Below are 25,816 nucleotides of genomic sequence, written 5' to 3' on the forward strand. Positions count from 1 at the left end.
GGTATTCACACATGCCCACTTACAAGCAGGGGCTAATGTATTTTAAGCAGGAGCTGGGAAACCTGGCTTATTTCTTTCTTCTCCTCCTGTTCCCTCCCAACCTCAGGGACACTTGTCACCCCAGCTGAAATCAGCTAACAATGTACTAACACGTGATCCTCTTGGGTTTACCTCAGTATCATATAAGGTGCACTTACCTAAATAGCTGTTGTGGAAAGCTGAAAAAGAATGTTTCAGCAACACAAATGGTCACGGTAATACTTCTAGCAAAGGTCATTGAATATTCAGAAATGTTTGAACTGAACAACTTGGGTACAACAGAATGCTAATTCCCATGAGTATCAACAAATTGACACTAAAAAGCAAGTATTTAACTATGGAGGTAATCACTTAACCTACACAGTTAACTATGGGTCAATGGCAATGTCCACATCACTGCATGACTTGAGATCAGGGAATCCAGCCTGGTATCTTCCAGCTTTGTACAACAATAGGTGGTACATTTAGTCATTATAGGGACAGCTTGTTAAATCTACAAAGAAAAAATATGGCAGAAGAAGTTCACTACAGTAGATAAACCTAATCCTACAAGCAACATGGGAAAGATTTAAAGGAAGACTCTGGTTGCGATGTGATTTTAACTCCCACATTGTAGATTAAATATTTGTACCATTTGCATTCAAGTTGAGTAATATTTTATTGGCAAAAATGGTCAACATTACCTCTATACAAAGATATGAAAACCAACTACTTAACACTCCACCAAGGAAAGTCCCAATATATCTTACTACCATTAATCAACAAAGAAACGTCACAGTTTCATACACACGCCATCCACTTTGTACAAGTCCTTAAATTTTGTATTCAGGAAGGAGCATCAAGTACCAAGCATGTTGCTACAGTATGTTGGTACTAGTACAAAGTTATATCATTAGTTCATTTTCACAAAAAAAATCAAACATACTATCAGCCATCGCAGGTTCCTCTACAGAAATGGAGGATAAGCCTGAGAATGTATTGTAACGTTCAGAACTTTGTCGTAGAAATGGTCTGTTCATCAATGCTTTACTTTTTGGTTGTTTTACGTATCAGTGCCATTCTCTGCAAGAAAGAAACCACACGGTCATCCGAAGTCTTAGGTTTTCATTTGCAGTTCTTACTTGAAAATGTTACACAGTCTAAAACATAATGCTATCTGGAAGTACAATCTATGCCACGAAAATGGATGAAGTTATTAGATAACATTGTGGAAAAGCATATACAAAGAATGCATTAGTCAAGCAAGAAACCATATAGTGACCATTAAGGTCATTCTCATCAGTAAAATAAAAAGCAGGATATAATGCCATGTAATTTTTTTTGTCAATTGTGAAAGTTTATGGGAAAATGTTGTTTGAATAATTTATCTGGAAAATGGTGTTTGAATAAACCATCCAGCAAAGTTGTACTTTATCGGAGCACAAAGGAATGCGAGGCCAGTAGCAGTCCAACCATATAATTACAGTCACTGAAACTAAATGCTACAATTTAATCAAATTTATTTTTTCCCTCCCATCTTCTCCTCCCCCAGGGTCTAAATGAACTGCTCTACCGAAGGGATCATAACTTTAATTTCAGCCACGCTTCTCTCACTATTTGTTATATCATTCAGTAAAACAAGAGGGAGAAAGAAAATACCCACAGCCGCTGATGTCTAGTAGACACAAATGTCTATTGATTGTAGTCCTGATTCCCAATTCCATTGATGATTAGCTAGATACTATGACACTGTGGCAAGCACTACATGAAGTCTCCTGCTTTCTCCCCACATGCTATGAAGCGGTAATCATTTTATCCACCTCGGAAGGAATGAAAGGTGAGTAAACTCCATCAGGATTCAAACCCAGGAGTTCTAGCTCCAACCAGGACTCTGAACTGACTGAGTTACCCAACACTTCAGTAAAGGATATATTAATTCATGTCAAGAAATATAACCAGATGTTGGGAGACGAGTTAGAGTGGCATGGATGATTTACCATATCATTTTTTCTGTTCTCCCTCCCCAGGGACAATGCATGTAACTCCCACTTTAAAGTCTAACTGTCTTAAATCAGCACGAAATATGTACTGTTTATCAAGTTAATTCCCAGTCTATTAGGATACTTTAAAATGTACCAAAAAGATATCAAAATAAACTTAGATACTGCAAACATAATTGCTAGAATTATCAATGAGCTCAAATTATTTTTCTAAGAAATTATATTAAAAGTATCTATAATCTTTGGACAAATTCAAAAACTACAGGAGCTAGGACTTTCTTAGCTGTTCTCCCTGTTCGTTAAAATATGATCAAGTTGCATGAGTGATGTGTTTATTACAGAATAGAGCACAGGGTCTACCAACTAGAAGGTCAGTTCTACTCTCACTGACTTCAAACATAATTACTGAAGCAGTGGAGAAATTAATGATGTGTGAGGAGCAAACAAAATCCTCATTATTTCAGTATGTGTAAAACAAAGTGTCGTGCCATGCCATACATGCTTAAGAAAATATCCATGTGTTAATATATTGCAGGCTAACATGGCTATTAGTGTAAAAGCAATATTTCCACATTGTATTAAAATACATTTTTAAAGCAGCTATATTTCTAACCTGTTTATGAGCTTCTGTTGTGCAGGCTTTCTTGTACGGCCTAATTTCATCTGAACCAAATCCTGGGATCCACATATTCCACTGGCGTTCTGTGCAAAATAAAGTGTACACACATTCTATTACCAACGATGATTCAGTGTTTCTGACAACAAGATACTTTTTTGTAAGCAAAACATGCACCAAAACGTAAACCACTGTAAAATTCTGAATAAAAAGTAAATAAAACCCATCATATCCCATTAGTCAATACAATTTGAAAGTAGCATCGGCTTCATCATCCCAGGGAGATTAGCAATATTTTAATATACTTTTTAAAAATGACAATTTAGTCATTTTAACCACAATTGCATTATAAGAATATTTTATCATCCCTTTTGGAAAGAAGAACGGCTACGGCAAAGTGCCAAACTGGCCAATTATAAACAAAAGTATGTTTTAACATTCCATATTTTTTAAATAAACAAATATTTAAAAATTGTAAGAACTATGTACAATATTAATAATGTTGAGGTGGTTTATTGAATATTAAACAGAAACTGCTTTTGCTTCCCAATTAGTAAGTGTTGCTGTTAATAATAATGCTTGGGCAGCAGTAGTTGTACATTCTTTTCAAACAAAACTGCTGCGATAGCTTTATATTACGCCCCATCCCAAACTGCACTGTTTAAAATCAATGATTGCGGCAAGTCTAATGCATCATACCATATACAAACCGTTAGTCATTCTGAGAGGGTCATGTGATCTCTTCCAGATGCTGATAAACCTGCTGTGCAGTTCAAGCATTTCCTTTGTTTTTAAAACTACTATCACTAATTGTAAGGGTTCATGAATAAAATATTAATTTTACTTAAAAGTAACGAAGCCTCAACTCATTTACGATTTTTCAATAATTTGTTAAACAAATTATCAAGATAACAATGTATTATAACTTGATGCATTTTTGAATGCAATAGTTTACTGGTACAATACATTAAAGTTTACAACCAGACTTTACTGTCCCCAGTGGTTACTATGCTTTTAAAGCAGTAGCCATCTATGTTGAAAGTTACTGTAACATGTGCAATTCATAAGAATCTGTATTTGAAGTATAGTTTTACATAATGTTTTATAAAATAACAAAAGAGAAAATACTTCTTTAAAACATACCAAGATGCAGCTGAACATCCTTGACTTCCAGTGTGTTTGACTTGCGGTGACGTGCTAGTTGACATGCGGCACTCACTACACTTTCAATAAAATCATCAGCAATCTGCAAAAGCATCTGCACGTGGGAGACACAAAAAGTACTCTTGAAGAACAAATTCTATGTAGTTGAAACATAAAAGCATGTCGTCCTCACCAACAGATGCCATGCAAACAATCAGAGCTATATTACAAGCATTATGTTTTTAGGCTATACTTAGATATTTCTTGCGCTCAGTACAAAACACCACCTTTGCTGCCTGTGAACTACAGTGTGACTTTATATGATGTGGAGATGCCGGTGATGGACTGGGGTTGACAATTGTAAACAATTTTACAACACCAAGTTATAGTCCAACAATTTTATTTGAAATTCACAAGCTTTCGGAGGCTTCCTCCTTCCTCAGGTGAATGTTGTGGAAAATGTTTCAGCAGCAGATAAACTGAGGCAAGGACAGAGACGGGCAATATTTCCAAGGTGGAAGTAGGCGGTCTTTGTAATAGAATAGGCAGATTTAATTTGATTAAAAATTATTTAACTTATACCTCTTCAGATACACAAAAATAATTTTAAAAACCACTCCATTAAATCAACACTAATACTAAACCAAGACCAGCATCTGTAATATAAAACTTAGAAGTGTGGTCTTATCTAACCACCAGTCTTAAAGTATTTATGTCTATCTCAATAAACTCAGAAGTACTAATGGACTAGCAAAACATAGCCAAATAGCGCTCTCTGACAGCTCTTTGTCCAGCCAATCAACCTCCACCCCGAGGCACACTACAGAACATCCCCCAACTGCATAGACTAATGTGGAGATGCCAGTGATGGACTGGGGTTGACAAATGTAAGGATTCTTACAACACCAGGTTATAGTCCAACTGTTTTATTTGAAAATCACAAGCTTTCGGAGGCTTTCTCCTTTGTCAGGTGAGCGAGTGTGTCATACACTCGCTCACCTGACGAAGGAGAAAGCCTCCGAAAGCTTGTGATTTTCAAATAAAACAGTTGGACTATAACCTGGTGTTGTAAGAATCCTTACATTTGCATAGACTAAGTTACTGGAGTCCAAGTTTCACTGTTCTTTGTCAAACAAAAGGTACAATGGTGCCCAGCTGCTTGAGTCTGAGAACATAATAGGTGCTAGACCCAAATCCATTCTCACCTCAATCTAAGCACCTTTATCTTAACTGACTAACTTCAGAACAACAAGTAACCTGGCTCCATGGAATTTGCAGGAATGCTTCCCAATAGGGAGTCTCATCCCTTTAAAAGGGTATTAGGGCTACATTCCAGACAGGATTAAATTGGATTCTGTTTGCAGTAAATATATCAAGGGGGCCTAAACAAAGTGTATTTCTCCAAGGCCTTTATATATAAAAAATAGTTCATATCAATAAATAGGACAGATTTCTGATCTGCTACAAAAGGTACTATGAAAGAATTAGATTTTTAATACATTCATCCTCTATCCAGGCTCATGAGGATATGTACAACATTTCTATTTCTTTGTCTCAGTTTCTATATGGCAGTTATTCAGTACATTTTGATGGCAAATACTGTGCCAGATTTGGGATACTAGCAAATCTCTCATGGCATCGCTCACAGTAAGTCAGATGGTACACTGTTTTAAAATAATAGCAGCATTGTACCATTTAATTTACAAGGTATTATTCTGTTGTTAAAGCGCAGCAGTATTTAACATAATAAAGGCACTTTAAGACAATAAAGTCTAATTGCTGTAATCAAGTACTACCTGATGCCATAATTTAATTGGTGTTTTGGTGAAGGAAATTTGTAGATTGAAATGTTACAAATTTTCATCTCTGGGTTAGAAAAAAATAGCATGAAATGACGACCTTTCTTAAAAAAAATACTTTTGATGCTCTGGAAGTATGACACTTAAAACTTTCAGGCAGGTCTATAATCCACCTTATTTCACGTCTGATCTTAGCGTAGAATGTAAGGGGGTAGAGTTTCTGCTTTGAGCGCAATCGGCAAATTAGGCGGAAATTGCACCGGTTAGGTTACAGTTCAACGTTCTGCTAAAAATAATTTGCATAATCACAAACGTAAACTCTTCCATGAACCAGCGCAATCAGTAAGCGTAACAGAATGTAATTGTTTATTTTTTTCTTTGTGTTATAAAATATTGAGTGTCCAATCTTCCACCTGTGAGTAACCTGATTTTAAAATCACTGAAAATGACCTAAAAAACTATACTGAATCATTTACTAGTTTCATTGGTGTACACCAGACTGTTTTAGAAAAGTAAATATTTTTTAATTTGTAAAAACTTTTAAAACGTGCCTACTAGTGACTGTGCGCCTAAGAAAACTTGAAGACCCTCCTCGAACGGCCACAATCGGCAGAAACTCGCCATCCTCAAGATTTCAATCTGGGGGCGGGGCCGGCTTCAGGCACAATGATTTTTGAACCAGCATTAAAGATCACGGAACCTCGATTTACATGGCACGTAATTTACGCTCGAGTTTCCGCGGTCTTTTGCACTGGTTCAGCAATATTGCGCTGATAAAACCAGCGCAAACTAGTGGAAACTCTAGGTAAAGGTGTTTATGTCCAATTCCTGGGAGAAAATCAAATAGACAGGTGAAAGTATTCCGAAAACAATATACAGCGCAACACTGCCACCCTGCAAGTGCTGGGCAGCAGCTTTATGTACATAGTTAGTGCAACCTCTCCTCTCCTATATAACGTGGTGTGTTAACTTGCATGGGACTTTGTTGTTTCTTGGCTAAGATTATGCCAACAGTTTGACATCAACATTCTGTTGTCATTGCCTGACAAAAATCTGATTTTGTCCACCCTCTCTCAATGAAAATTCTCTGACATCTTACAAGTAATTTAGAAGAGCTGTAGAGTTCATTCATGAATGCTATTTGTACAAGATACAAAAAGTACTGGGGAGGGACAATAAAAGGAGGAAAAAAAATGTGTTTAATGCTCTTCGAATATAAAGACGATTGATTTTAATTTTTACACTTGGGGGACAAGTGTTCTTGCGAATAAGAGGAACGTAATTGTTTGCCCCTTTAGGATAAAACAAATAGCTTTTTAAAAAAATCCCATCTTCTCTTGGAGGCATGGATTAGTGCTGGGGTACAGTGTTTCCAGCCCTCCTGTACCGCACCCAAATAGTCATTCTGCATTTGTGCACACACAGGCAGCAAATGTTGGCACATTAGTTGACCACCGGGACATCACAACTTAGCTTGAAACTGTCCTCAACTGATGTCCACACATGCACTTTACAGCTAGAATCACTGGATAGTAATAAGAAATGGATATCATGGCGATCTTCCCCATTTTAATTAATGGTACCAAGACCAATTATAGCTCCCCTTCTACCATTCCAGCTAAGATCAGATAACACAGCACAGATTGGGAATCAAACACTTCTGATCTGTAGGGGTTAGTTACACACTGATTTTACCAACTGACCCGTCAGTAACCTTCATACAGCAGCTATTCACGCAATTCTACAGAACATTCTTCTGCAAAAATTGCATTTTGTCTCTCTGCTCTCTCAATACCAAAACAAGTTCTTAATCATTTTTACAAAATCTTACAATATCTATCAGTATCACTCCACTATAAAACACGCAGGTATAATGCATGTGTTTACATAATACTAGACGTGTATAGCTCACTCCAGTGCGGAAGAAAATGAGTTTTCAAAAGAGAAACATTTTTCAATTTAACACTTGAAGGTGGACACTCGTGCTGGGGTAGGTTTGTGGATATTGGCAGTCTTCTGATACTTTATCGAAGTGATCTTAGACAGTGGATACCATTAACCTATTTGATCATAGCAGATACTAAAGCTGAGCTTGATCAAGTTTTCATCCAGTGTCCATACATATGTTTCCAGCAGGGATTTCTGGATAGCCCAGAAACACTGATGTCAATGTACTGCCTTCAGTAATGTTCTGGCTGCAGTATCAGACAGGGGATTGAACCTAGAACCTTCTTGATCTGTATGACTAAGCACGATAAAGATAGTACATTCGAGCATTGAGTTATTGAAAGGACCCAATGTTAGGCTTTCGGCTCCCAATAACTTCTCCTCATGTATATATCCTCTATCTCTGTCCACAATAATGAAAGGATCGCTGAGTTGAGATGACTAGGAATCATGCAATAGTAAAATGATTGAAGATAAATTGAAGTTTTAAAAAAATTATGAATTGAGAAACCTAGATGAAGAGTTAAGGTCCACAGTGCAGGATATCACCGAGATTGAAGCAGTAAGAGCGAAGATAAGGTAAGTCAAGAAGTAGTGATTAAGTGATAACAAGTTTGAGTTTCAACCCTGTAAATTATAGAAGAAAGGAAAGAATAAAGGGGTGGGGGGGGGGGGGGAAACGAGTTCCACAGTTTGAGGTCCTGGGAAAGAATAAATTAGAATTGGAGATGGTGTGACAGAACAGTATCTGTACTTGAAACCACTACCAAAATAACACAAGGTTTCAAAAGGAGATTTTAAAAAAATATAACTATCCCATTACAAATAATACTGCAGGGTGAACAAGTATTTTACATTTTTAATGTTATAATTTTGTATTTAAAGCTTACTTCCTCAACATCTTCATCAAGTTGTTCATTTGGATCAATTTCTCGCACCAGGTCCTGCAGCTTCTTCTTGCTTAAAACCTGAATTATAGAATTACCACAAAGAATATGCAGAAAAGTAATGTTAAAGCTTTTGAGTTGACGAACAGTGAACTATGTATTTAGTATCATGGTATGCATGGATCAGTAGTATATACAAAAGTGGCCACTCTGATTATTTGTAGCTGCAAAGGAAGAAACTCCTGAATATGCAACTTAATATTTGACCTAGACTAGTTGAGAACTATAAGTGTACAAAATCCATCTATTTTAAACTAGGCAGAATATACCAGAGAACCTATCGGCATTGAGTTTCCTGTTGCCAATAACCTCCAGCTCAAATATGTGTTTGGAACTTAGGTTTTCATACTGGGTCTGTGGTCCCTGAGGGTCCAAGGGAATCTGCAAGTTATCAGATTGCTGTCCATCTGGCATGCCACACACTGCAAACACTGTCAAGAATTCTGTATTTTTCCCTGTCATTTTTGACTTGTTAGCACGTTATTTCTGTTGCTGTACACTAATAAACATTTCTGCAATGATAGTTCTGGTTTCCTTTAAGAAACTGGACACTGCCTTTTGATAATTAGGGAAGGGGATCCTTGGAAGGTTGTCAATATTTCTAATGGGTACCTGGGAGCGTGTCAATAACTGTCAGGCCTCCCTCACAATGTGAAAACCATTAGTTTGTTGTTTTGGACAAAAGTTATGACAGATGCTGCTTTAAAAAATTTGGACGAATTTGACTAGCAAAAAAAATTAGTTCTATGGTGTAAGATTTTCATAATCACTCATTTTGTTCCCTTTGATCTCCTGCTCAATTCAAGCCATTTGCTTCTAGCTACCAAATAATCGTGAGCATCATGCTCACTATTATTTGGTATATGCATGGCACAAATCTGTCAATGGCTGGTTTCAAAAAGCTGCTAAATGTAGCTAATCAAGTTTTTGCAATTGCAACAGTGCAATACTCGGGATAAATTATTTCCCTGCTTAATTAAGAGACAAATACCTTTGGCTTAGCATGCTAATCTGGACTGGAGAAGATTATATAAATTGGACAATATATATTACAAATGAACAAGAACGTTCAAGAAAGTCTCAGGTCTGCTCCTTCACTTAATCATTCAACATGCTAAGTGTACATTTCACAATACAAATATATTTTCCTATTTTTCTCTTATCATTGCTTCCTTATATTTTTTGTGCACTTTATACCAGCTTTGCTGTATAAAGTATCTTCATTCATCTTGTACATTTATGTTCAAACACTGATACTAGGAAACAACAAGTGAAAACAATATTGTGGTTTCTACATTTTGCATTGAAGCAGTTCCAAGTTAAAGCTTGCACTGAGAGAAATGCTTTGTCTTTTTGCAACAAAAAAAATCAATACAAGTTAAGTTCCAATACAATTGTTGAGATTAAACACCCCTTTTGATAATTCACCCAATGTAGTATGTGTTTCTACCTTTGGAGCTACAATTCTTAAAATTACATATTAAAAATACATGGTCCAGCAATCTCTATGCATCCAAAAAGGTTTTATGTCACAGAGTTGCTAGCCACTCAAACCTGCTAGCCACTCAAACCTGCATGCCACTCAAACCTGCATGCCACGGTGGGTTAAGTTTCCCAAGTTCGTTGCCAAATGGGGAGTTGAAAACACATCACTCTCTCCCCCTATAAAAACCCCCAACTCCTCCACCCCCCCCCAGTTATAAAGCAAAAACGGCAACAATCATTAAGATGACTGTACCCACTATCATTTTATCCTTATATCTGAAGGGGAGGATTCAATTCAATAAGGATAAAAATATATACTGTAAAAATTCAAACTAAAATGGATACCAAAAACTACAATATTCCAATCTTAAAACAACTATACCTGGTTGCCTTCTGGACTCATGCGCCCTCCTGAGCCTGGAGTTCCAGGTATTTTTACCACAGCAGTGCTATTGGCCATTGTATTTGGAGGTGGTGTACTGGACGGATCAGGTTTTATTGAGGGAAAATTTGTTAAATTTATTAGAGTTGCAGGTCCAAACTGGTTCATAATCTGCTGGGCTTTGGCCTTTAAATCATTAAGTTTCTCCAAATCCTGCTTCTGTTTGGGGTTGTGCGAGCCAGGACCAATCAGCTGTTCAAAACATAAAAATAAAACATTATTTGTGAGGTGCAGTATTTTATGAACTATTAAATGTAGCAAGTTCCAGATCTATGGATTAGTACGTTAAGCATGTTAAGGTTCTTAAAAATTAAAAGAAAATTGTAGTACTCTATTTTGGCAGCAACTTTCTGCTTAAAATCACACGTGGCTCTAAATGTAAACCAACATTAATATATCTGTATAATATATTAGGAGGCTTTGTTCTCTAAGAGGCTTGTTTTCAGAGTGAATTTTACAGCAATCCTAAATCCCACATACAAGACATTCCTCTGTATTATGGCTGCTATTTCAGGATCTGGTATAAAAGCCACTGCCTACAGGGACATAAAGCATGCAAAAAATTATAAATTATATTGTACAAAGTTATAAGCAAGCATGGAGCAACTTTTGTAAAAAGTTTTCATAAAGTTGGGAAAAGAATGCCACGGGCTTTTTGTCAAATTACTGTATGTTTTTTCACATCTGTTTCTTTGAAAATTCATTAAGATCTGAAATATGCTTCAGCTATTGTCAAGATTTCTCTTTGTAATTTGGGAAAGCTAAGAAAACCACATCTGCACAGTTTTACTCACCAGCAGCCAAACCCATTCCTAATAAAATAAAATCACTGCGTCTGTGCGGTCAGTACAGAGACCAAGGGAATTGGCTTGAGACTGCCTTAATTGTTAAAACATGATTACAAATCAATTTTCAAAATATAAAATATTTAAACATTGCCTCAACATGAGGGTGCTACTGGTAAAACGTGACTGTAAAATATGTCCAATTTAGAACAGAAGCTGTATTTATGAGTGATGATCCCAAGACTGACATCAGCAATTCCTAAAAGGGTCTTCTGAAATTCTAGACTATTTGTCACTGAGGAGAACATATTTCAGGTGACAAAGTATGTTAAACACAACACAACTGGTTGAGCAGAGTTTGAAAATGAAATAGAAATCTAAGCAGACTGTGTATGAAGATGTTTTTTAACTAAAACAGGGTATTTCTCACAAATGTCACTCAGAGAGCTACGCTTTTGTACCATTTTTGTTTTGCATACGATTCAGGAGACATTTGATTAAGTGTGCTCCCCCCACCCCCAAAAATTTTACATCAGCTCCTGTCATGGAACAGCATAACACAATACCAAGCATCTTGGCACTGGTTAGGACTTATCAGATTATCATTTTAAAAAATTACAAAAATCTTATTCCATTTTCAACAGGAAAGTTTTATTAATAGCCTTGAAACAACAACAAATACTACTTGGAGTTTTAGAGCCTGACCCAAAATACTGCGTTTTGACCTCAGTGATAGAAATGCGTAAAACTATTATGTGCAGGCAGGTTTGGAAACATACTTAAGAATGATCAGACAGAGGTAGATCTCTCTGGGGCACTATTTAAGCATGACTTGACCCAATTCAGCACTACCAATTGAAATATCAGAATTACTTCACAAAATGCTAAATTTACTAATTCATTAGTCCTATGAAGAGTTCTCTTTTCCCCCTGTACCCCTCAGACCCTGGTTCTGGAGGCGGTTAGCTGGCAGCATGTAGTAGCCACGGATGTCACAGTAGGATTATGTTGACGGTAAAATAATTGCATTGCATAGTATTGTATTACAAATCATCAAAATACCGATAATCTTTTCACTCTCTGGATAAATAAACCTACTTTAAATAAAGTGACTAATCACCTTTTTAACCCAATTTTCTGTCATTCAGCTCATATTTCTTGGCACCAAAGAGTGTTTTTGCTCAGCTACCAAAATGGCTTAGCAAGTTTATCCAGAATAGCAGGAAGTTATCTAATTTCAGCCAGGATGGCATTAAAAGAACAATTAACCTCAGCATCCCTGGGTTCAGGATGAGGGGAGCAGCTAGGGGAAACAAAAAAATTATCTAAGGCTCTTGCTCTTGTTTGCTATTTACCAACCCCTGCTGGAACTATGTGGAGAATGGACATGGGGGTAAGGATAGAACTGGGTTCAGTTAGAATGCTCCCCATGTTAAAAAGACTGCCAACATTCTTCAGCAAGGCTCACACGTGAATAGTGCCCACTTGGGTGAGGGAGTGGCGGGCAGTGGCATCCACTGACATGCACTCTAGCAAGGAGTCAACACCTTCAGGTGAGGAAAGTAATTGGCAAGAAAACAAAAGAGTGTTGTCTCTATCACTGCCTGGTGTGCACAAGACAACAAGACATGAGCAAATGTTTTGAGCATGCTTGTCAGTACCCAAAGTGCCAAAGGAATACTAATGCAAAACATTTAGTTCAATAAAGGTTTGCTTAGTTTTAGCGTGCATTAGTAGATTAAAAATTTTAATTAAAGGGTGCACTAGTAAACAGCTGGTATATCAGCTGTCTAGAATGTCAATCAGTATTTATGTCATCAATTGAGCAACCTGATTGGAAGATACTTACAGAATGATTTGGCATAATCAAATTAGCATGGTTTGCAATAATGGAGCAAAGATGTCATGTGCTTTACATTTTGTGATAGCTTGGCACCTTGTAGTATCGGGAGATCCCAAGCTCCAGCTTATTTTCCTTGCTTCGTCCTGTAGATAGGTGGTTGTTTAGATCCCTCAAGCAGAACATGCACTTGGCTTAGACATAACATAGATGCATTAAATAAAACACCCAAAAGTGTAGAGTGTCTAAATCACACATTACGTACGATAGTGAATTATCAGCCAGAGGAAAGAGCGGTTTCTAATTTTTTCCCCTTAAATTTTGTGCAATACTGTGCTTAACTTAGAAACCAACTGGTTGCAACTATCTTAATAGAATGCAAGAAGCGGTTTCTTTAAGCAACAAACAAGTTGGGTTTTCATATGTTCCACCACAAGCACAAATCAACAGAACAAAACAAACGATAGGATGTAACTTCTCATTTCTGGTATCGTCCCATTAGGAAAGATTGAATAGGTTGGGGCTCTTTTCTCTGTAAAAGGGAAGACTTAATAGAGGTCTTTAAGATTATGAAAGGGTTTGATAGGGTAGACGTAGAGAAGGTGTTTCCACTTGCAGGGGAGACCAGAACTAGGGGCCATAAATATAAGATAGTCACTAACAAATCCAATAGGGAATTCAGGAGAAACTTCTTCACCGAGAGTGGTAAGAATGTGGAACTTGCTACCACAAGGTGCAGTTGAGGCAACTAACATAGATATATTTAAGGGGAAGCCAGATAAACACAATGAGGGAGAAGGGAACAGAAGGAAATATTGATAGGGTTAGATGAAGAAGGGTGGGAGGAGGTTCACGTGGAGCATAAACACGCTATTGGGCCAAATGGCCTGTTTCTGTGCTGTACATTCTTTGTAATTCTCACCCACCCCGTACATTCTTTGTAATTCTCCCCCACCCCGTACATACCTTTTTCAACAGCTAAAAACAAATAAGTACGAAACACTTCCCATTTTATTGGGGACCACACAATTTATTTTCATCAAAGGTTTGTGATTATTGGGATGAGGGATGTCAACACCAATGAATGGAATACATTTCTACTGTTAGCACTTTGTGTCAGTACCAAACATCCATAGGTAAGCAAAATGCAAAGTAAAGTTCCCTTGATTCTGCTCCCAACAGTATGCCTTCACTCAGGGATGCCCAAGCTTTTGTCGTCATGGGTCACATAGGTGCATACCATGGAGCCCAAATATAAAGTTTAAATTCATGTTCCCATTAACATGTATATATTTCAAGTTGCTGATACTAACAGGTCCAAGTGCTCAAATTTAGGATTTATCGACCAATGAGACAAAAGTACTAAAAAAAAAACCTTTCCAAATCCGCATGCCTGCAGAATTCAAACAGGGCAAACCAGCAAACAAGAAATAGAAGTACAAAAAGGACAGTTACCTGAGCTTCAAAGAATGCCAGAACTCAGGTGACACATGCTTCTATGGCCTCAGGTTGGACAAGCTGCTTTAATCCATCCTCAAAAGTCATTCCCTACTAAATCAGTGCTTTTTAAAAAAATATCCCAATTCAGCCTCTTTTATGTCACTCTGAATGAGATTTCAAATTTAGTGCCAATTAGTCCCAAATTGTGAACAGTTTTTTTTATTCGTTCATGGGATATGGGCGTAGCTGGCAAGGCCAGCATATATTGCCCATCCCAAAGTGCCCTTGAAAAGGTGGTGGTGAGCCACCTTCTTGAACTGCTACAGTCCGTGTGGTGAAAGTTCTCCCAGTGCTATTTGGTAGGGAGTGTCAGGATTTTGACCCAGCGACGACGAAGGAACGGCGATATATTTCCAAGTCGGGATGGTGTGTGACTTGGAGGGAAATGTGCAGGTGGTGCTGTTCCCATGCGCCTGCTGCCCTTGTCCTTCTAGGTGGTAGAGGTCGCAGGTTTGGGAAGTGCTGTCAAAGAAGCCTTGGCGAGTTGCTGCAGTGCATCCTGTGGATGGTACACACTGCAGCCACGGTGCGCCGGCGGTGAAGGGAGTGAATGTTTTGGGTGGTGGATAGGGTGCCAATCAAGCGGGCTGCTTTGTCCTGGATAGTGATGAGCTGCTTGAGTGTTGTTGGAGCTGCACTCATCCAGGCAAGTGGAGAGTATTCTGTCACACTCCTGACTTGTGCCTTGTAGATGGTAGAAAGGCTTTGAGGAGTCAAGAGGTGAGTCACTTGCCACAGAACACCCAGCCTCTGAATTGCTCTTGTAGCCACAGTATTTATGTGGCTGGTCCAGTTAAGGTTCTGGTCAATGGTGATCCCCAGGATGTTGATGGTGGGGGATTCGGCGATGGTAATGCCTTTGAATGTCAAGGGAAGGTGATTAGACTCTCTAGTTAGAGATGGTCATTGCCTGGCACTTGTCTGGCGCGAATGTTACTTGCCACTTATCAGCCCACGCCCAGATGTTGTCCAGGTCTTGCTGCATGCGGGCACGGACTGCTTCATTATCTGAGGGGTTGCAAATGGAACTGAACACTCTACAATCGTCAGCGAACATTCCCATTTCTGATCTTATGATGGAGGGAAGGTCACTGATGAATCAGTTGTGCTGTTCTCTGCTGTGGGTCTGCATCCAAAAAGAATTGGATTTGAAACTGCTCAAACTTATTACCGTTGCCATAGATAGGGTAATATAACCTCATCAGTATGGGCTGGATTCAAACTTAGCCCCCTGAGGTGAAAGCAGAGTGCTAACCCAGCCCCACGTAAGACAATTTTAAGATTACAAATATCCAGGGATGAAGGACTTCAGTTACGTGGATAGACTAGAGAAGCTGGGGTTGTTCTCCTTAGAGCAGTGAAGGTTGAGAGGAGATTTGATAGAACTGTTCAAAATCATGAAGGGGTTAGATAAAGTAAATAAAGAGAAACTGTTCCCATTGATGGAAGGGTTGTGAACAAAGAGGACACAGATTTAAGGTGATTGGCAGAAGAACCAAAGGCGACATGAAGAAAAACATTTTTACGCAGCGAGTAGTTATGATCTGGTATACGCTGCCTGAAAGGGCGGTGAAAGCAGATTCAATCATGGCTTTCAAAAGGAATTGGATAAATACTTGAAGGGAAAATATCTGCAGGGCTACAGGGAAAGAGCGGGCGAATGGGACTAACTGGATTGCTCTTACAAAGAGCCGGCACGAGCTCGATGAGCCAAATGGCCTCCCTTCTGTGCTGTAACCATTCTATGATTCTATCCAGTCAATGGATTGAAGGATTCTGATTTGTTTAGCGTAGACAAATATAGGTGAATTTTCAATCTGTAAAATAGAGAATTTACTGAGATACTGAGCACATCTATAAAAAAGTTGGCCACGCTTACAGGCAACATCTTGTCCTCTAGTGTACAGGTTTACATCAAACTATTCACAAGGAGATTCATGTAGTGCAATAGCATCATCTCCTAGCAAAAGTTTTTAGATAAATAAAAACTCAATTTTTTGGTCTCACACAAAAATAATGAATGTCTTTGTTCAACCCAACTTAATATCCTGTTGTAATGGCCATTTCAAGTCCAAATGGTTTCCTGCCATGTTTCAGAGTTTCACTGGGTTTACCAGTAATCCCAACCCAAATGTGAAATAGTAGTTTAGTCTTCTATACGTTCACACATTCCACCTCTAAAGAAAAAAAGGGGTAAAAATTCAAAGGCCATAATGGGTAAAAATCAATGTGCTCTATGAACAATATTTCAAATAAAAAATTACACGTGCCATTTATCATTTTAACAAACTTCAAAAACCCAACAATTTCCAGTATTTTATTTCAAATACAGAAAAACACTCCTCCACCATCAGTTCATAAACAAAACTGTTTTCAAATGAATAAACTGAGACTTAACAGCTTGTCACCAGATGGCATCACAATGCTTGCTGAAATTCCTGGAAAACCAAAAGTTCTGTGTAGTTCTAAATCATATTTTCTCTTCTAGCAGAGTATAGCACAGCCAATAGTTGTTTGCTTACTATTTAAAAGTCCAATTCTTTTTTGAGGTTGGGATTCAGGGCTCATTGTTCATCCAGTGTAAAGAAACTGTGCATCTAACCATACTGTAATTCACAGGTGTGCCCGTAATGCTGGCTCCAGGTACCAAAAATTTGAAAGTGTATTCCATTTTACAGCACTGTTATTTCTCATATTAATGAGCAAAAAAAACTTTTAAAAATGAACGGCCTCAAAACTGTTCTTCAACGTAACCCAAAGCTGCCAGTGTTGTGGAGACTGCTGCACTTGGGATTGCATGGCAGATTCCACCTCACCAAGGAAACCATACATGCCAGTGATCATAAAGACAGCTTCATTGACCTGTGGGGGCAGATTAAATCTCTGCCAGAAAAGATGGTAGTCTCTCCCTCCAGTAGTGATATTTATTTGTTGATGCCTCCAGACATAGCAATGAAAACCAGAAGCTTTGGTGCAGCTTGTTAACTACGGAGGCAGCAACAATAACTCACGTACTTTACAATGCTGATACTGAAGTTGTTGGCATTTAACAAGAGCATTGGTTCTCTTGTCTGGACATTTTTGGGATAATAAGTATTATGATATTTGGTAACAAGGCGCTGTTAACCTAAGTTAGTTCTCAATGTTAACAAGTAGAAAAAAAACAATGTATTTTTACTGAAACCAGACACTGGAGACAATTAACAATGAATTTTTATTGAAACCAGATACTGGAGGAATGTTATATGTATTTAGCAGAAGTTGTTTGAAGCCTGGGGCTGGTTAATCATACATGTCAACTTCTAAATGACAGGCAGCCCCAAGACAGAATTAAAACTGAGTAGCTTTCAATATGAGAGTTAATGTCAATTTACAACAGTACTCTTAAGTTCTTATATTTACTTTGGGCAAATGACCAGGACTTTAGAGCAGGTCAAATCAATCCCCCATTTAGGTTCTGAAAGGGAAAGTTATTTTACTGAGTTGTCCCATTGACTTAAACATCCTAAAATTGGACATCGTTACACTTATCAGTGTCTTTCAAATCAACCTTTTTATTGTGTTTCTGCATTAAAACTTCTAGTCAGACAACCTGGAAACAGGGACTTTGCACAAAAATGATCAACGTGACATCAGAGAAAGGAAGACATAGGATATGATATATCAAACCGTATCTAACTAGTTTTAAAAGACAACAAAGTGGTAGCAACTAATGATGCATTTATGTTACAGAATCAATTCAAGAAGCAGTTCTGCAATACTGACTTGCATATTGCAGAGTAGAAAAACCACTGCATATGTATAGCTATTTTTAAAGTACAAGTGCTTTTGGCTGTCATACTTTTTGAGTAACTGAGGAAGAAGCTATGTACACACCAGCAAGGAAATAAGCACATTACTGTTCTGTATGGCTGGGTTGCTGGCCTATACTTCTGACTTCAATATTAATTTTGGAAGGCACCTTTGCCTTGAAGTACCAGCAAAAAACACCTGTAACTGGGTCCTCGACCCTGAGAGTCAGCAGCACCACCATGTACAGTGCTGGCAAAGTTAAGCTGTTGTTGGCAGCTCTGTAAGGTAAATGCAGTTTTGCAGACACTGATAAGTTTTATTAATACTTTTAGAACATTTAGGATTATCGGACTATTCAATACATCTCTCCATTAGGTCCCACCTTTAGAACCCAGAAATGTTAATCTTAATGTTCAACCAGGAATCACCCTCTCTCCCAAACTTTTTGCATAATTTATACCTTTTATAAAGCAATAGCTTGTATTTTAAAGATTAATTCGTAATATGCCTAATTTTTTTTTTATTGCTCGGGGTTTGAAGGGGATAGTTCAGTTATTTAAGGCAGCGAGTAGCTGAATTGTACAGACCAGCAGGTCCTGGGTTTGATTCGCAGACTCTGCTGAGGTTGTTAATCTCAGCCCGGGTGCCAGTGGGGCGCTAGAGAGGGAAATTTGGTCACCTTCTGATCACTAGCCATTAATCTGCACTGGAAACATGCATGGGAATTTCAGAAAAACAGGATCAGGCATGGCTACGAAGTCCTCCACAATCAAACAGCCTGCTGACACTCACATGAACAAGGGCTATCCGGACAAGGTACTACCTTCATAAGGGGAGAAAAAGTAGCCAAAATATATATTGAAAAGCTTTTATTTAATAGGAATGCTATTTTATAGCTAATTTACCAACAGCCTCAAAAACCCTACTTCTAAAAATAGTGGCTTTCTACTGGGTTCACATCAAACATTTGCAAGAAAGTTATTTAATGCCCATTTTCTGAACTAGAAAGCAAAATCTAAAGCAAAACCCCTGTCCGTGTTCTTCCGCTGCATTCTCTCATGCCAGTCAAGGCCAACTCAGGCACTACTTACTGCTATCTGAGAGTCTAGATCTTTAATCACATCAGCTACTGCTGTAGGCCCAGATAATGAAGAGGTCATTGTGACATGCTGCCTGGAAACAAACAGCAAGGATTAGGCCACAGTAGGATTAACTGAATTTTTGCACTGTGACAGCTTTTTAAAAGTGTCTTAGTACAACAAATTAAATATCCTAAAAATTACTGGTGCAGGTTAACACTACTAATGCAGGATTAATTAGCCAAAAAATGTGCTTGATGACAATTTCTAGACCATAAAACTACCAGTTTGCAATAATTCTACGATGAAGATGGAATCGAATTTTTTTTTAAAAAGACTAAAATAGCTGTGGAGAGCTGTGGTTATCCATTCCCAAGCCCTGTTTCCACACTTCTTATTTCTCTCCTAGTATGTTGTAAACAGGCTCACTAGCATTTGCCCACAACTTTAAATAAAACATTTTTTAAACGAAAAACCTCTGCTGGTGTTGAATGTAGAGTTTATAGCTGATTTTACAAGATTGCAAGCAGGTAAAGGGCAGAAAAGTTTCAAAATCTAAGTCTCAGGTTCAATTCTAGTGTGTGCTGAGTTGGCCAATTATAATTGGGGTTGATGCATTATAATTGGCCTTAGCATCCCTAGGCTTGGGGAGTTGATAGGTAACTTAATTAGGGCTTCCCTTTCTATTAAATCATTACCTAATGACTCCTGGTGGAGGGGGAACGTGTAGACATTTTATAAGGACAGGATGAGACTCAACTGTGTGATCCTCAAGTTCAAATAGCTTGCTGACATTTACGTGAAGAACGGGCGAGGTGGGTGAGGTGGCAGAGGACCACTGCTGCTCACGGTACTAAACTCCAGCAAGAGTCATTACTCTGTGGAAAGGAGTATGGAGAAGGGATAAAAGTCTGTTCTCTGACAAAGTAGATACATGATGTGGAGATGCCGGTGATGGACTGGGGTTGACAAATGTAAGGAATCTTACAACACCAGGTTATAGTCCAACTGTTTTATTTGAAAATCACAAGCTTTCGGAGGCTTTCTCCTTCGTCAGGTGAGTGTGACTCACCTGACGAAGGAGAAAGCCTCCGAAAGTAGATACATAAACACAAACATTAATGTAAACTAACACATTCAGTGCTATTTTTGTTCTCCTTACACTGTATCTCCAAACATTTATTCATTTTCTGCTTGCATTAAGCATTTAGTAGTTTATAGCAAAGTGCAAACATTTTGCAAAAAATGGGAAGTTCACACCAGCACCACCCCCTCCCCCACCCAGAGTCCAGTCCAGTGCATAATGAAAGGAAGTGATTTGTAAGTTTAACTGACAGCGTAAACTTATTGAGATCACAAGTCAACATTTATTGATGCATACATTTTTGAACACAGTTTTTACTAACCTAATGCTGAGGAATCAGTTTGTTAGAAAGTTTCCACTGCTTTTCTGAAATTATTTTTGAATAATTCAATTTCTGATAGGAATTGTTTATCCAATTTGCAATTTATAGGTTAGTGACAAGTTAAATGTTCAAGTTCAGACTGTTTACAGATATATGGGCCAACATGCACAATCTCTATCATTCCTGTTTATAAAAGAAACCCAGATTACAATATAACCATTTACAATAATCTACAGCGGATGGTGCAAATCCAAGTGACTAAAGTGAAGACATTTTGGAAATGTGATCAAACAGGTGAATGATCTTTTTAAGTTACTGAAGTGACTTGTTAATATTTCAGATAGACAGATGTGCAGCTCTGTCATGTGCATTCTGTCTACCCTCTTCCAAACAGTGAAATTTTAAAAACCTGAGAGATTTGTTCCCATATACTCCAAATGTTACAAGGAAACAATCTAGCTCACCTAATCCCTGTTGGTGGAGTGTTTTTAAAAAAATCATCTTTGGTTAAATTTACACATCAAATGGAGCATTGGTGCAAAGCAGCTTGGCTTCAAATCAGTGTTAAAATTGAGTGCCAAACTGACTACAGTGCAACGTGAAGTGAGACTTGCTGGAGGGAGAAAAGTGTTTTACACTGATGCTACAGTAGTAGCAACCTTAGTTAACGTGCTGATATCAGGTGAAACTATCTTGAAGGAGTTATTGAGCCCGATTGGCTCTCAAACAAATATATTTAAGTTCACCATAATTCTCAGCAAATAAAAAATATTGAAGTGCTAAGTGTGAAATTTCTTCTTTAATAAATGATGTCGGAATAGGGAATTAATTTGTGCCTGCATAAATGTGACATTTAAACACAGACATGTGACACATTAGAATCTGTGCCCATGTTCCTTAGGATTCAGGAGAATTTTTTCTGAAGCATTTTCGAGTTACCTTTTATAGCATTGGCATTGGCCATTTCTAGAAGAGGAAAGTTACAAGATAAAGTTGCAGATTTTTTTGAAACAAACCTGGAAAATGTATTTCAACAAAAATCTACATTACAAAGCTTCAAAGTTCATAACCTAACATTTAGTTTGCGGCCAAAATATCTCTTCATAGAATCTTAGAGAACAGAAGGAGGCCATTTGCTCCGTCGTACCTGTGCCGGCTCTTTGAAAGAGATGTCCAATTTAGTCCCACACCCCAGCTTTTTCTTCAAAACCCTGCAAATTAGTCCTCTTCCAGTATATGTCCAATTGTCTTTTGAAAGTTCCTATGGAATCTGATTCCACCACCCTTTCAGGTAGTGCATTCCAGATCTTAACAACCCTCTGTATGATTTTTTTTCCCTCATTTCCCCTCTCGTTCTTTAGCCAATTATTTTAAATTTATGATCTCTAGTTACTGACCCAGTTGCCAGACGAAACAGTTTCTCCCTACTTGTTCTATCAAAACCCCTTATATAATTTTGAATACCTCTATTAGGTCTCCCCTTAACCTTCTCTGATCTAAGGAGAACAATCCCAGCTTCTCCAATCTCTCCACATAACTGAAGTCCCTCATCCCTGGTATCATCCTGGTAAACCTCCTCTGTACCCTCTCCAAGGCCTTAACATCCTTCCTAAAGTCTGATGCCCAGAATTGTACACAATACCCTAGCTGAGGCCTAACCAGTGATTTGTAAAGGTTTAGCATGACTTCTTGTTGGCATTTGCATGGGGTATGATGTTAAAACTAAAGCCTTAAAGAATTTTATTGAGGCTTAAAATTGGCCTATTATCTAACTGACTCACTTTAGGGGCTATAAAAGGATAAAGCACTGCAGTGGCAGAGATTTTATAATTTAACAATCATATGTTCAATATTGAAGAGAAAAGACAATGCCCTTCTTTCGCCTCAGTTTTCGACCTGAATTAAAACAATTTCAAATATTCAGCTGATAATCTGGCTGAAGCAGAAAATAACATGTCCCACTTCTTATGTCCTCCTACTTTAAGATTATTTTACTCACTAGAAGGCCTAGTGGGAAAATGAACTGCAGATCTGGTACTAAGCCTATCTTCAATTCCTGGTCTGTGTGGTCAGCTGATCTCAACCAGAATATCAGAGCTACAATTAGCCTCAATATTCCCAGGTTAGGGAGGGAAGAAAAAAACATTCCGGGTTCCTGCTCCCAATTGCTGACCAATGACTCCTGCTTCAGAATGCACGTGAATGTTGGGCGAGGACATAATTGAATTTGGTGATGATCTCCTTGGCTGCATGGTTAAATAGTCTTCTAGCAATCGCAGCGTAGGCTCAGACTTGAAGAATACCTACTTAGGCAAGGTACCAGAGGGCTGCTAAAACCCAAGAAAGTGTAAACAAGCATAAATCACACGCTACTGGGGAAGGATTAGAGCAAAAAGAACATTGGCGAAAAAAAAGAAACCCTTCCATTGTTGACAAAATTTCAAGGTCACAGGGTACATTTTTGCAGAAATTGTCAATTTTACTCATACAAACGTCAAATGCTTATTGCATAGATTGTATACATTGATGGAAGAAATGCTTTTGATCAGAAAAATTGCTATTTAAATAGTGGTATGTTTTAAAATATGCAAAACTAATTTAGAGTAAATTGTGTAAAACGGCAGTCCGTATTAATTTGCTAATATTTGCCTGTTGGCCATATTTAAAATGTTGCTTGATGCAGATTAAAAAAATCTATGCTTTAATGAAAGACACTATGTAGATTTCATACTACTTTTCCCTCTAAAAATAAAATAAGGATTCTTTAACTCCCAACACAATCTCAGCCAAGAATAAGCTGCATCCAGAAAAACGCACATGGGATACTCAAATAACTGTAGAATACCATTTTTGTCTCAGTGGCGGGAAACATGGTATTTCATGGTTATACATTGAGTACACAATTAACCCTTTTTGGATTAAACTTTATTGAGTAATCATACAAATAACATTGATACTAAAGTTATGTGAAGTGGTTTGCACCCCTCCAAGGAGTATTTGAGTATAAAAGTAAAAAGGGAGAAAAAAAAGAGTAATTAAGGAATTAAAAAAATTATTTTAATGAATGAAAATGGTTGTGCTGCAAACGACCCATATAAGCAAGAAAGATTTGAATGATTTATCAAACTGGACTATGTTGTAAAACTGTAAGGATTTAAAAGTGGGTCAGAAAAGTGGAATGAGGAAACAAAATAGCATACATCCCACAGACTATTAGTCACTTCAGATACTATTTGCAACAGTTATTAAACCTTTGAAGTTATTGCTTTGCTCATGATCACTAACATTGATTCACCCAAGAGGAAAGTACTTAAAAGTGATTTTTTAAGTCAAGTCCTACCAGTACTTTTGTATGGACTTTTACAGTCTAGCTTATCTGTGATAGTTCAGCTAATAAAAACCTTTAGCTTCATGACTCTTTAGCAGCAGTAAACATAAAAAGATATATATATTGAGACACTTGGTTAGATCATACTTGGAGTACTGTGTGCAGTTCTGGTCTCCATACTACAAAAAAAAGGATAATGAAGCACTATAGAAAGTGATGAAAAGATTTACAAGGATGTTATCAGAATTGAGATGATGCAACCATCAGGAAAGATTGAGCACACTGAAGCTCAAACTAGCAGATCACTGCTAAGCTCCATGTTTTTATTTTAAATTAATGAAGGGTTCAATAGGGTGGACATGGTGACAAGTGTTTCCACTTGTGACTAAGTCTGGAATATAAGATAGTCACTGACAAATGAAGTAAAGAATTTAGGGGGGAAATAATTTACACAAGAGTGTGGTGAGAATGTGATACTCACTGCCATCTGGAGTGGTTGAAGCAGACAGTATTGACACATTTAGGGGAAGGCTTAATGTATACATGAGGGAGAAGGGGGCAGGGTGGTAGAAGGCTTATGTGGAGTATAAACACCGGCATAGACCAGTTGGGCTGAAGGGACTGTTTTTGTGCTGTAGATTCTATATAAGACTACTTGTTGCCAGCCATGAGAGATATATAGCTACATATATGAGACTAAAAAATCAGCAGCAATTCAATGACAAATCAAAGTTTTAACTAGCTGCATGACAAAAAAGCTGAATTAGAATATCTACATTAGAAGGGAGGAGTAGCTCAAGTCATAGAAGTTATTTTATAACCAAGGATCCACACTTGAAATACTAATTCATCTCTTCTCTCCACATATGTTGCCTGGTTTGCTGTGTTTCCAGCATCTGCAGTTTTTGATTTTTTAAAAAAAATCACTAGATAGGTAGTAAAAAATACCTGTAGCTGCAGAGATACAGGCAAACATAAACCGTGGATGTATACATTTCTCTTTAGTGAGAAGAGCCTATAAGAGATGGCGATTTATGACACTTTAAATGTTCTAACCTACAATATCTTAGATTATTATGCATAATGGTGTGAACAATGTATATGTTTGTCTGTACGGTGGTGATATTGGCTACTCATGTCTGTGTCAGGGATTACAGGCCTTGTTCAGGCATCAACAGCCCCAGACCGAGATAAAGAGCAGTAAACAACAAAGTGCAAAGCTGCTGTTTCGTTTAGACATACAAGCAGCAGAACGGTAAAGCAGGGCCGGGGAAGCACTTACCCAGCCAAGCCGCCTCACACCAACGCACTTCTACTCGCCCATAATAATATTTTAGTCACAAACACAACCTCCAGCCCGTTGAAAGCCGCCTGTGCACCGGTCGCCGTACTCATGCACGGAGACCGAGCATAGCGACCCGGAAACAGTCCCCAGCAGCCTTGACCCCCGCGCCCGGACACCCTCTCCCCCCCCCCCGGCTTACCCCATCTGTACGAAAACAGCTGAGGCGAAGATTTCCAATACATTTTATACATAAGCGGTTTATAAAAATTATTCGCAGTGATACTAACATGTTATTTTTCTGCCGTTGGAGGCATGATTAGGAAACGCGCGTGTGGGTGGATGCGCGCTCGCGCTCGCGCCTGCGCCTGCCCCCCCCCCCACCCCGCGCCCGCGCGCGCGCGCTT

General features: G+C 38.2%; 1 protein-coding gene across 6 annotated transcripts; it reads right to left on the minus strand.

Annotated features, from left to right (window-relative positions):
* Nucleotides 1–678: 678 nt before the first annotated feature.
* Nucleotides 679–25,751, minus strand: taf12 (TAF12 RNA polymerase II, TATA box binding protein (TBP)-associated factor). 6 transcript variants are annotated; one of them, XM_068006717.1, is made up of 7 exons: nucleotides 25,700–25,714; nucleotides 19,406–19,487; nucleotides 10,338–10,589; nucleotides 8,414–8,491; nucleotides 3,778–3,892; nucleotides 2,632–2,720; nucleotides 679–1,101 (listed from the first exon to the last, which is right to left on the minus strand). In XM_068006717.1, coding segments are annotated over exons 1-7 (654 nt in total). In that variant the 5' UTR covers nucleotides 25,702–25,714; the 3' UTR covers nucleotides 679–1,065. The 6 variants fall into 6 exon arrangements, with proteins under 6 accessions (XP_067862818.1, XP_067862821.1, XP_067862820.1 ...); XM_068006720.1 differs by lacking the exon at nucleotides 25,700–25,714 and adding an exon at nucleotides 25,410–25,547 and having other exon boundaries at nucleotides 19,406–19,483; XM_068006719.1 differs by lacking the exon at nucleotides 25,700–25,714 and adding an exon at nucleotides 25,410–25,547.
* Nucleotides 25,752–25,816: the final 65 nt, after the last annotated feature.

The sequence above is a fragment of the Heptranchias perlo genome, chromosome 26 (genome assembly GCF_035084215.1).
Source record: "Heptranchias perlo isolate sHepPer1 chromosome 26, sHepPer1.hap1, whole genome shotgun sequence".
In the NCBI taxonomy this organism is placed as follows: domain Eukaryota; kingdom Metazoa; phylum Chordata; class Chondrichthyes; order Hexanchiformes; family Hexanchidae; genus Heptranchias; species Heptranchias perlo.